At 47.6% G+C, this 13463-nt stretch overlaps 1 protein-coding gene across 2 annotated transcripts in view; it reads left to right on the top strand.

Moving 5' to 3' along the window:
* Window positions 1-3664, top strand: part of rnls (renalase, FAD-dependent amine oxidase) — a 42304-nt gene extending 38640 nt beyond the window's left edge. For both annotated transcript variants that reach the window (XM_029705104.1, XM_029705113.1), the window contains exons 6-7: window positions 657-832; window positions 2785-3664. In XM_029705104.1, coding sequence (XP_029560964.1) covers window positions 657-832; window positions 2785-2937 — 329 coding nt within the window. In that variant the 3' untranslated portion in view covers window positions 2938-3664. The remainder of the gene's footprint in view (window positions 1-656; window positions 833-2784) is intronic.
* The last annotated feature ends 9799 nt before the right edge of the window (window positions 3665-13463 follow it).

The following is a 13463-nucleotide window of genomic DNA, read 5'->3' as shown; positions in this document are numbered from 1 at the left end:
TGAGGGAGACATTTGCATTACAAATCAAGCTGGTCATATTAGTTACGCAGAAACAGGGGATTCTGGGTACAGGAGTCTGTTTCATTAAAAAGCCATGACGTATGTTGTCAGCGGCATGCACAGTTTTAACCCCCTTTTGGTATTGGCATGCAACTCTTAATTAAACATCAGGACAGAGATAAGGAAGTGCTTTTTTTTCTTCTTCCTGGAGTCAGAATCCTATCAAAGAATTCCGCTGTCAGATTAGGGGAACGATCTTGATGCCAAGGATGATTTTCGGTTCTATTCAACATCTAAGCTGTTTCCATCTCCAGCTGTTTAAATCTGAGGTTCTTTCTGAAAACGAATCTTCTCAAGACATTCTGATGACCCGCTACATTCAGTAGGGCATTTTGGATTTATATTTCATATGTTTTTTACTGTTCAGCTGTGAGATTTAAGAGTTCACTGTCTTAGAAGTCGTTTCTGATGATCAGTATGGCCAAAACATAAATGTCTTAATATTTGTTTTTTGTATTGATACTTCTACTGTCCTGCATTGTAAACGTAACTGCACTGTGTTCTTAGCTATGCCTGTGTGGTGCTGTTCAGTCAGCAGAGTTAGTCCATCCGTGGTGGTATGGTTCTGTACTGGGCTGTGTTTTCTTTCTGTGCAGAATCCCCTGAGTGCGGTACCTCCATGGTGGTTCACACCAGTGTTCCCTTTGGTATCAAACACCTGGAGGAGGCCAAGGAGCAGGTGGAGCCTCTCATCCTGGAGGAGCTGAACAAGCTGCTGCCCGGCCTGCCACAGCCCGACAGCATCAAATGCCAGAAGTGGAGATACTCGCAGGTGAGCGGGGTTACTCGGTCAGGAGTTTTACCGCATTCCTTCTTTGAGAGAAGAGAAAGTAGACTGTCAAGATGTTTGTCTTCATTACTCCTTTGAGAGAAAATAACTGTTTCTACTTCAGTCCTGTCACGATGCATGGAAAGAAGGTCAACGTAGAGGATTGACATGCTGTATCTGTCTATCAAACGCTATTAAACTTCAATGCATTACATTTCTCTGCTCGCGCTTTCTCTCGCTCTCTTTATCATGCTCTTTCTCTCGCTCTTTCTATCATGCTCTTTCTCTCTCTCTCTCTCTCTCTCTCCAACACACTCACACACACTCTGCTAAGCGAGGCTGGACTGGGCTAGGGGGTCAGAGGCCACAGAACATCTGTGTGGGAGGCACATCACTGGGAGTGCCAGAGCATGGGCCAAGGCCCACTGGAACTGGACGGGCCATGATAGAACACATGCACATTTGTACTGTAATACACACACTCATACCATACACACATCAGCTCCCTGTCAAATACACAAGCAGACATTCTAGCAAAGACCGTTGTGAGAGCGAGGAACATGTGTAGCTCAGTTAGTAGAGCATGGCGCTTGCAACACCAGGGTTGTGGGTTTGATTCCCACGGGGGACCAGTACGGAAATGGATAAGAGCGACGGCTAAATGAGAAGTGTAAAATACATATTTTTTTAAACTTGAGGAAATTATTTATCCTAACAGTTATAGTAGTTAACTGTTGCTTAGATGTAGGTTATAGGTTGCTTTCTCTTTAGATACTTATGTTATTTTTTATTTATTTCACCTTTATTTAACCAGGTAGGCCAGTTGAGAACAAGTTCTCATTTACAACTGCGACCTGGCCATGAAACAGACATATTTTCAGCTGCTAGAATCTCATGCTTTCCTTGCTATAAAATGTGTTTATATTGGGGCATTTTATCTTAATGTCCAAAACCACCCTCCTCCTTCACTCTCTGTGCTCTTTGCCCTGGAAAATCAGCCTCACACTGTATATGGAGACAGCAGAGCTCAGGCCCGCTGTATCAACTTACCACTAGAGTAAACCAAACAATTTGTCCATGGCTAGATTTCAACAAGAATGCTTATCAATTGATTTACATGGTGATTACCATTCAGAAATGCATGAGCAAACACAATATTTAGTTTTTGGGGAGTAGTGGGAATGGAGGGAGGGAGGTGGAGAGTGGGGGTTGATATCAGCACACAGTAGTAGGCTATTAAAAGCCCCAGCAGGAAATGGATACTATTTCCTTACCCTTAGTGGTGAGGGGCAGTGTACCTCAGTGCAGGCCAGCAGAAGCCTCTAAAAATGGCCCTTGCTATGACACGTACACAGACTTGTGTGTTTACACTCCCAAATCATTAACACACTGAACTCTCGGCATTCAGGGTTGAAACATGAAGACAGTTGGCTGCGAGGCTGATTTGATATCTGCTCGTCTAGCCAAAGACGGTGCATTTTTCTGGCTTGATCTGTACTATCCCACCACAGGTGGTTGGTGGTGCCTTAATTGGGGAGGACGGGCTCGTGGTAATGACTGGAGTGGAATTAGTGGAATGGTATCAAATAAATCAAACGCATGGTTTCCATGTATTTGGTGCCATTCCATTTGCTCCGTTCCAGACATTATGAATTGTCCTCCCCCCAGCAGCCTCCATTGTATCCCACCATGTATCGACCTACCCTGAGCACAGACTGTTAGAAAAGACTTTGGGGATTTCAGGATAATTGTAGTACAAACAAATAATTCTCTCAATTCTCATTCTACTATATCTGTGTGAATAGATATGTGGCAAGTAGTGTAGAGATTCATATTTTCCAGAAAATTTCAATATTGGTAATAATTCAAATTTATCCAAAGTCTCATGAAATACCGCAAAAATCGGAAGGAAGGACCCCCCTCACTCTCTACCCCCCTCTTTCTCGACTAATTAGGTGAGGAGCTCGGTGGCCGACTGCCCGGGGCAGATGACGCTGCTGTCCCAGCCTCTGTTGGTGTGTGGGGGCGACGGCTTCACGCATTCCAATTTCGACGGCTGTATCGAGTCTGCCCTGAAGGTGTTTGACGTTCTGAAGCACTCTCTCTGATGCCGCCTTCTGGGGTTGGGAGTATAGTGTGGTGGGGTTCTATGTGTACAGCACGTTAGCCCAGAGAGGGGGGCATGAAACTGATCTGTTTTACAGAATCCATCCATTCACAGAGAGGGGGGAGGAAACTGATCTGTTTTACAGAATCCATCCATTCACAGAGATATGAGGGGGGAGTAATGATCCCCCCCATCTCTGTGAATGGATGGATTCTGTAAAACAGATCAGTTTCATCCCCCCTCTCTGTGAATGAATGGATTCAGTTTCATCCACTGAGGTACTTAATATGTTGTGTGATATTACAGTCAACACCATATGTATTTGGACAGTGAAGCTACAATTTAAAATGCCTCTTTACTCCAGCATTTTTGGATTTGAGCGACAGTACAAAATGTCACCTTGTTTTGGAGGAAATGTTCATATCTGTTTTTACGGTTTATGTATCTACTACCCCCATTTGAAGAAGTCACAAGTATTTGGACAAATTCACGAACAGTGTATTAAAGTAGTCAAAAGTTTAGTATTTGGTCCCATATTCCTAGCACACAGTGACTACATCAAGCTTGTAACTACACACTTGTTGGATGCATTTGCAGTTTGTTTTGGTTGTTTCAGATAATGTTTTGCCCAATAGGAACTGAATGGTGAATAATGTGTTGTCACTTTTATAATAAATGTGGATGAATGCCATAATCGTGAATGCCATAATGAATGGATAATCGTGAATTAATTGTGAGTGAGAAAGTTAGAGGCACAAAGGTCACCCCCCCCCCCCCCCACCTGTTATTGGTAATGGTGAGATGTTAGCATGTTTTGTAACTTTCTCACTCATCATTATTCATAATTCATTCAGGATTTTTAATAATCATGGCATTATCAGGATTAATTTAGAACTGTTCAGAAACATGTTATCTACTCACTTAGAAAATTACTCCAGTCATCATTCACCATTCAGTTACTATTGGGCAAAACATAAACTGCAAATGCAACCAAGGAGTTTGTAGTTACAAGCTTGATGTGTGCAAGGAATATGGGACCAAATACTACTTTAATACACTAAGTGAATTAAAGGGACGGCAGGTAGCCTAGTGGTTAGAGCATTGGGCCAGTAACCGAAAGGTTGCTGGATCGAGTCCCCGAGCTGACAAAGTCAAAATCTGTCGTTCTGCCCCTGAGCAAGGCAGTTAACCCACTGTTCCCCCGGCGGCCGAAGACGTGGATGTCGATTATGGCAGCCCCCCGCACCTCTCTGATTCAGAGGGGTTGGGTTAAATGTGGAAGACACATGAATGCATTAAGTTGTTCAACTGAGAGTCCCTTATGACTTTTTCATATGGGGGGACTCGATACATAAAGTGCTTTCATTTCTAAATGGTTAAACGGATATGTATGAAATTACCCTCAGTACCTTTTATTTATCACCTCATTTAATCTCAAATCCAAAATGAGTATAGAGACAAATGTAAAAAAAAATCTGTCCAAATACATTTGGTGTTTATATGCTGGAGGATGAACAGGAGGCTGTGTTCATGTGTAGTTTGATGCAAAACAGGTGTGTTTAACACACCCCTTGGCCTGCTCATTTAAAAAGGTGTACAATGATTCTGTTCTATTGCCTTGTTTAGGCAAAATTAAAAACTGTACTTGTAAGTACCGTAATTTCCGGACTATTAAGTGCACCTGAATATAAGCCGCACCCACTGAATAAAAAATATATATATATTTTGAACATAAATAAGCCGCACATGTCTATAAGCCGCAGGTGCCTACCGGTACATTGAAACAAATGAACTTTACACAGGCTTTAACGAAACATGGCTTGTAACAAAAATAAATAGGCTTTAACGAAACACGGCTTGTAACAAAAAATAAAAATTTAGCAGTAAGCTTTACCGGTAGTTGTCTTTTTGCACTGAGTCAATTCTTCACGCTGCTGTTTCCGTCTTATCATCGACTCATTAAGATCAAGCTCCCGTGCAGCAGCTCTATTTCCTTTTCCAACAGCCAGATCAATCGCCTTCAACTTGAAAGCTGCATCATATGCATTGAAAGCGGGAAAAATCCATATATTAGCCGCGTCATTGTTTAAGCCGCGAGGTTCAAAGCCTGGGAAAAAAGTTGCGGCTTATAGTCCGGAATTTACGGTAATTGTGTTGTTACTCAGGATTTCTCTCTAAACACCTTATCTTGGTTCACCTTGAATAAAAATGTTTTCAAACTATCTCCCACTTTGTCTTTAACTCCACTTGCGTTTCGCACTGATAAACAGGAAGATGGCAGGTGGTATGGAAACCAATCCGCACAGAGCTCAGAGAAAAGTCGTACAAAATGGATGTGGTAGTCAAAAAGCAATTAGAAAGCAATCAAGATCCCTTAATGACTTCTAAATGCATTAGGCAAAGTAGGCACACTATGTAGTGTTTGAGTAATACCAGATCTCACCCACCATTGTGTGACCCCTGGCATTAGTACAGCCAGAGGACTCTGGGTATGACTGCCTGATATGACTTACCCCAGATCTGCCCTGTGCCCATGGAGGCTAAGGGCCCTGTGACCCTGCCACCCCCCGTCCGTGGCAGTGTAATTCCATCCGGGGCAGCCGCCCGCCGCTGGCCGAGTTCAGCTGCTTAGTGGCAGGGCAGTAATCTGGGACAAACAAAATGTTTGGCAGGAGGTCTGGAGAGGGAGAGACACCCCCCCCTCCACTAATCCAACATAATTACAGCATTTTGGGCCGGGGCCCCGGGCTACTGCAGCTGGGGTAGTAGTAGGCCCTCTCCACTCTCCTCTCCACTCTACTTAGTCTGCAGCACCAAGCAGCACCCAGATCGGGGTTAACACACACACACACACGTGCCTACACACACATGCACACACATCTATATGTGCTTAGTGTTTTTACAGTGTGTATGCACACCCAGTGCATGGCCGCAGGAAGATGTTTTGGGTTGGGGTGCTGATGAGTGTTTCTCCCCTCGTACAGGAGTAATAAATGCCTAGTTCACTGATTTTGTGGTATTCTTTTTTAAATTATTATTAAAAAATATTTTATCAGGGGGTGCTGCAGCACCCCTACTTCCCATGTCTATGGGCAAGTGTGCAGCGGCGGGGCCCTCATCGCTCTCCAGCCCCATGCAGTAACACCTGCTATGGCACCAGGCTCTACCTCCACACTGACATCCAATTAGGCTATGCCGTCTCGCATGCTACCATTATCAACGCAGTGTGCCACAGAAACCCCAGAATGTCGAATTATGAACAGCCCACTGAACAGATTCCACACACTGGCTTGAAGAGGGCAAAACCACACACTGGCTTGAAGAGGGCAAAACCACACACTGGCTTGAAGAGGCCAAAACTATCCAAAGAAATGAGAGACAGGAAAGGGGGTTGAGAGCGAGAGTGGGGGTGGGGGTGGGGGGGTTCGGATACTGATGCAGCACCATGCGCTGTATTTGTGGAGTTTGGGTAGTGTTCTTCATGCTTGGGAGGTTCGCTATTCTCAAAGGGTTTGCCCTGTTTTTGGAGGGTTTTTCTTGATCTAACACTTGTCACTGAACAATACGTAAAAGTTCTTCGAGCCCTGAATGCTGATTGGCAGACAGCCTTATACCACGGGTATGACACATTTATTTTTACTGCTCTAATTACGTTGGTAACCAGTTTATAATAGCAATAAGGCACCTCTGGTTTGTGGTATATTGCCAATATACCACGGCTAAGGGCTGTGTCCAGGCAGTCTGCGTTGCATCATGCGTAGGAACAGCCCTTTGCCGTGGTATATTGGCCATATACCACACCCCCTCTGGCCTTATTGCTTAATTATACCACAGCATTGTTGAATACTCGGTTCTGATTGGCTGGAAGGGCGTTCTAGAATGGACATTAAAACCAGATAACGGGATTCAGGGTCAGATACAAGCACATTTCTCTCAGGGTTAACTGATATGTGACTATATAAGAACAGAGTGGTAGAATAAAATTGAAGCGTTTCCTTTCCAGTAACTGCAGTTTTACTGCGGTGTGGACGGTCTGCTTTCTAATAGGAGTGTGATATGAAGCCAACCTACCACAACTGGCACCAGTGTGTAATTGTAAGGCCCTAAGGTGTATGTGCATGCATGCTTGTGTGCAATACTATTTACAGTTAAAGTCGGAAGTTTACATACACCTTAGCCAAATACATTTAAACTCAGTTTTTCACAATTCCTGACATTTGGATGCACCTGGATGACCCTGGATGTACCTCAAACAAAAAAAAAACACAAAAATAAACCCCAAAACAAAAAGAAATCCTAAACTAAAGGGAGGGAAGGGAGGGTGGCTACCGTCACCGACGGCTCCTGTGCTACACCCCCCCCCTCCCCAATCCTCCTCCTACGGAGGTGGCTCAGGCTCTGGCCTTAGTCCCCAACCTAACCTGTCCACCCCCGCTAAATACTTATTACATTTTACCCCTCCCGAAGTCTCTGGGCTTTGGCGCATCGCTGAAGACCTTGGGCTGATGTGCGTCGCTGGAGACCTGGGGCTGATGCGCATCGCTGGAGACCTCGGGCTGAAGGGCGACTCTGGGAGCTCCGGACTGTAGGGCGACTCTGGCTGTGCCGATTCCGGACTGTAGGGCGACTCTGGCTCCGCCGATTCCGGACTGTAGGGCGACTCTCTCGGTTCCGGACTGTAGGGCGACTCTCTCGGTTCCGGACTGTGGGCCGTCTCTCTCGGTTCCGGACTGTGGGCCGTCTCTCTCGGTTCCGGACTGTGGGCCGTCTCTCTCGGTTCCGGACTGTGGGCCGTCTCTCTCGGTTCCGGACTGTGGGCCGTCTCTCTCGGTTCCGGACTGTGGGCCGTCTCTCTCGGTTACGGACTGTGGGCCGTCTCTCTCGGTTACGGACTGTGGGCCGTCTCTCTCGGTTACGGACCGTGGGCCGTCTCTCTACGGGGCACTGTCGCCCGAAGCTCTGGACGGGGCACTGTTGGCGGACACTCTTGACGAGGCACTGTTGGCGGACACTCTGGACGAGGCACTGTTGCCGGAAGCTCTGGACGAGGCACTGTTGCCGGAAGCTCTGGACGGGGACTGCGCACTGAAGGCATGATGCGTGGGGCTGACTTAGGAAGCGCCAGACTAGGGACACGCACCACAGGGCTAGTGCGAGGAGCAGAAGCAGGACGAGCTGGAGTGGCCTGACGCACTGGAGGCCTGGTGCGTGGGGCTGGTAGTGGAGGCGCCAGACTGGAGACACGCACCTCAGGGCTAGTGCGGGGAGCGGGAACAGGATACACTGGGCCGTGGAGGCGCACTGGCGGTCTCGAGTGCAGGATTGGCACCACCCGTACTGGCTGGGTGCCCGCTTCCCCCGGGCCAATGCATGACGCTGGCACCGAGCACACTGGCCTGTGGATGCTCGGCCTCGACGCCGTGCGCATCACCCCATAGCACAGGGCCTGACCAGTACCACGCTGCCTCCGGTAAGCACGGGGAGTTGGCTTAGGGCTCAACCCTGGCCCAGCCAAACTACCCGTGTGCCCCCCCCAAAACTTTTTTGGGGCTGCCTCTCAGGCTCCCTTAACTCCTCCATAGCCCTGGATATGCTCATCCTCATTTCCTCCCATGTCCATCCTTCTTCATCGTGCTCTTTACCCCACTGCTTGGTCCTTTGTTGGTGGGTAGTTCTGTCACGGTTGTCGTATTGATTTGACCAAAATGCAGCGGGAAATGTATACTCATCTTCTTTTTATTTTGAAGAAGGAAAAACAAATAAATACGTATACAAAAAAAGAACAAAACGAAACAGTCCTGTCAGGTGCACAAACACTGAACAAGGAACATTAACCACAAACCCCGAAACACATAAAACAAACACCCCTCTTACATTAGAACATAGCCCAACAAACCCCAAAACACTCTAAACAAACACCCCCTGCCACGTCCTGACCAAACTACAATAACAAATAACCCCTTTACTGGTCAGGACGTGACACATGCAGCAAAGCACCCCCACAACATGATGCTTCCACCCCTGTGCTTCATGGTTGGGATGGTGTTCTTTGGCTTGCAAGCCTCCCCCTTTTTCCTCCAAACATAACGATGGTCATTATGGCCAAACAGTTATATTTTTGTTTCATCAGACCAGAGGACATTTCTCCAAAAAGTATGATCTTTGTCCCCATGTGCAGTTGCAAACCGTAGTCTGGCTTTTTATGGCGGTTTTGGAGCAGTGGCTTCTTCCTTGCTGAGCGGCCTTTAAGGTTATGTCGATATAGGACTTGTTTGACTGTGGATATAGATACTTTTGTACCTGTTTCCTCCAGCTGTCACGTCCTGACCAGTATAAGGGTTATTTGTTATTGTAGTTTGGTCAGGACGTGGCAGAGGGTATTTTGTTTATGTGTTTCGGGGTGATGGTTTTTGTAGTAGGGTGTTAGATTTATTTTTTCCGGGTTTTGATTGAGAGTCCTATATATGGGTAATTGTTTTGTGTAGTGTTGTGGGAGATTGTTTCTTGTTTTGCCTGTGTGAGCCTGACAAGACTGTTTAGTTGTTCGTGAGTTCTTCGTTTTTGTTATTTTGGTGTTCTCTTTATTTTAAAATAAATACAAGATGAGCATCCACATTCATGCTGCATTTTGGTCCTCCATTCCCGACGACAACTGTTACACCAGCATCTTCACAAGGTCCTTTGCTGTTGTTCTGGGAATGATTTTCACTTTTCGCACCAAAGTACGTTCATCTCTAGGAGACAGAATGCATCTCCTTCCTGAGCGGTATGATGGCTGCGTGGTCCCATGGTGTTTATACTTGCATAGTATTGTTTGTACAGATGAACATGGTAACTTCAGGTGTTTGGAAATTGCTCCCAAGGACGAACCAGACTTGTGGAGGTCTACAATGTTTTATTTTTTATTTTCCCATGATGTCAAGCAAAGAGGCACTGAGTTTGAAGGTAGGCCTTGAAATACATCCACAGGTACACCTCCAATTGACTCAAATTATGTCAATTAGCCTATCAGAAGCTTCTAAAGCCATCCATCATTCTCTGGAATTTTCCAAGTGGTTTAAAGGCACAGTCAAGTTAGTGTATGTAAACTTCTGTCCCACTGGAATTGTGATCCAGTGAATTATAAGTGAAATAATCTGTCTGTAAACAATTGTTCGGAAAATTACTTGTCATGCACAAAGTAGATGTCCTAACTGACTTGCCAAAACTAGAAATTAACAAGAAATTTGTGGAGTGGTTGAAAAACGAGTTTTAATGACTCCAACCTAAGTGTATGCAAACTTCCCACTTCAACTGTATGTGTGTGTGATCTCCTGTAACATTTTCACTCAGCAGGTCGCACAACTCAAGACATTGACTAAGCACACAGAGTACATCAGTCACTGTACCCCTCGTGCCACACCAAGCTTCACGTGAGGGGCAGGAGGAGAGAGATGGAAGCTGCTCAGATGACATGCTAATGCTCATCCAGAGACTGGGTGGAACAGAGCAGAACTGCAGCGGGGGGGGGGACGAGAGGGAAGCTTTTTGCTCCAAGGGGATACATAATTCATCAGAGTCATCCTGCAAGAAAAAGAAGTCAGCTGCCTGGATTGCACTAGCCTTGCCACAACGTTGCATCAGCTGCCTGCCTCTGCTCTGCCTGCCTCGGCTCTGTCTGCCTGCCTCTGCATGCCTCTCTGCCTGCCTGCCTGCTCTGCCTGCCTGCCTCTGCTCTGCCTGCCTGCCTCTCTTCCTGCTTGCCTGTCTGACTCTCATTAACACACCCATCCCCAGCTGGGGGTCTTTGATCTTTTTTTAGCATCCGATAAGAAAGAATTGGTTATGGATGAAGAGTTAGGCGGCGGAGGGGAGAAGAATGCTGGGGATTTGGGTTGTGGAGGACGGTGCTGTTAAAGTAAACCTGGGTCTGCCGGTGGGCTTGTGTGTGGCTGGTTGGATGGTTACTGCTGTGTGATTGTTCGGCAGGACGAGAGACAGAACAGAGCAGCGTTGCATTTGGAGCAGTGAGAAGAGCTGCAGGCACTGTGCCACTCTCACTGGCTGGCTGGCAGAGCGCTTGGTAAATGACAAAGTCAAGCGAAGCCTTTGTTTCACTGCCAGCACTCATTTAAAATGTTCCCCCGACTCCTTTTCACTTTTATCCACCCCTTCTCTCTCTGTCTCTGTCTCTCTGTCTCTGTCTCTCTGTCTCTCTCTGTGAAGAGTTCCCCCACCCTCCCCGTTACACAAAGCAGTAAAGCATGCTGCCCGAGACACTAGGCTCATGGTGCGTCTGACCTATTTTTGTAGGCTATTCCGATGGAGCGCGCTGCGCGTCTGCTGTGCACTGTGGGTAGCCGATTTGCATTTTTGCAAAGTCACTGGCAGATGGCACCAGAGGTTGAGGAGGTAGTAGCTACCCCCCCACCTCCACCCCCTCTACCTCCACCCCCCCCACCTCCATCCCTCTACCTCCACCCCCCACCTCCACCCCCTCTACCTCCACCCCCCCACCTCCATCCCCCCTACCTCCACCCCCCCACCTCCATCCCTCTACCTCCACCCCCCCACCTCCATCCCTCTACCTCCTCCCCCCTACCTCCACCCCCCCACCTCCATACCTCTACCTCCACCCCCCCACCTCCATCCCTCTACCTCTACCCACCCACCTCCATCCCCCTACCTCCACCCCCCCACCTCCATCCCTCTACCTCCACCCCCCCACCTCCATCCCTCTACCTCCACCCCCCCACCTCCATCCCCCCTACCTCCACCCCCCCACCTCCATCCCTCTACCTCCACCCCCCCACCTCCATCCCTCTACCTCCACCCCCCCACCTCCATCCCTCTACCTCACCCCCTCTACCTCCACCCCCCCACCTCCATCCCCCTACCTCCACCCCCCACCTCCATCCCCCCTACTGCCACTCCCCCCTCTACCTCCACCCAGCCCCCCCTCCCCCCCCCCTCCCCCCCACCTTCACTCCAGTGGAAGCTGCTGAAGGGAGGACAGCTCGTATAACGTCTGGAACGGAGCGAATGGAATGGCATCAAACGCATGGAAACCATGTTACCACGAGCCCGTCCTCCCCAATAAAGGTGCCACCAACCTCCTGAACTCCACCCCCCTCTACCTCCACCCCCCCAGCCCTCCCTCTGGGGCAACAAGGGCAGGATTCAGGTCATGGCTTGTCATGTGACTCGCCCGGATTGGGATGAAAAGTCTCAGAGCGATCACTCTACTCTGTTCCCACTGGGGATGGAGGGGGGTTCGGATCCAAGAGCATTTCTTAATAAGATTACTCTGCTGGTGGAAGGCTATCTGCCCAGGGGAAAATATGTCTTCAGGGAGGAAATGAGGGAAAATGGGTTTGGGTTTTTAGTAAAAGTGAGTCCACTCTGTGGCCCCTTGTGTGAGCGCACATTCATACAAGTTTGTGTGTACATACGTGCATGTGCACAGGCATACAACAATTTATGTGTGTGCATGCATGGATATGTGTGCATGTGCACACGTATACAATCGTGTGTGTGTGTGTGTGTGTGCCAGACAGTAGATTAGGATGTTAAGACTCCTCCTCAACACCCCAGAGCGCCCAGGCTTGGATAAGGAGAGAGGCGGTGCGCTTCCCCGTGGGAGGTGACGTCACCATAGCAGCCGTCTCTCTCTTTCTCTCTCTCTGTGGCAGAGCTGAGAAACAGGCAGGCAGGCACAGCCCTCTGAGCACAGTCAGTGGATCGCCTAAGAGCTCACTATTGATCCGGGAGGGAGGGACAGTCAGTCAGAAACATACAGACAGACTTGTTCTACTAAAGAGCTCCAACTCATTACCTCAGCACCCCTACTATACAGCCACATCAGTAGCATCACCTCTTTGTTGCTGTTTCATGAGCACAAGGATTTTACGAATGGGGTTACTATCCCCTTGCCCAACCCTTCACCATTACTGCTTTCTGGGGGTGCCGTTCAGGAATCGAACCCTGTGTCACAAGAGTAAGCAGTGACTATTACATTAAATCCCAGAGGTATTAATTATCACTAAATCCCAGAGGTATTAACACTAAATCCCAGAGGTATTAACACTAAAGCCCAGCGGTATTAACACTAAATCCCAGAGGTATTAACACTAAATCCCAGAGGTATTAACACTAAATCCCAGAGGTATTAACACTAAATCCCAGAGGTATTAACACTAAATCCCAGAGGTATTAACACTAAATCCCAGAGGTATTAACACTAAAGCCCAGAGGTATTAACACTAAAGCCCAGAGGTATTAACACTAAATCCCAGAGGTAATAACACTAAATCCAAGAGGTAATAACACTACAGTAAAGCCCAGAGGTATTAACACTAAAGCCCAGAGGTATTAACACTAAAGCCCAGAGGTATTAACACTAAAGCCCAGAGGTAATAACACTAAATCCAAGAGGTAATAACACTACAGTAAAGCCCAGAGGTATTAACACTACAGTAAAGCCCAGAGGTATTAACACTAAAGCCCAGAGGTATTAACACTAAAGCCCAGAGGTATTAACACTAAAGC

Source organism: Salmo trutta, chromosome 2, assembly GCF_901001165.1.
Source record: "Salmo trutta chromosome 2, fSalTru1.1, whole genome shotgun sequence".
NCBI classification, from domain to species: domain Eukaryota; kingdom Metazoa; phylum Chordata; class Actinopteri; order Salmoniformes; family Salmonidae; genus Salmo; species Salmo trutta.
The sequence above is the reverse complement of the archived record's forward strand: the minus strand, read 5'-3'. Positions and strand labels throughout refer to the sequence as shown.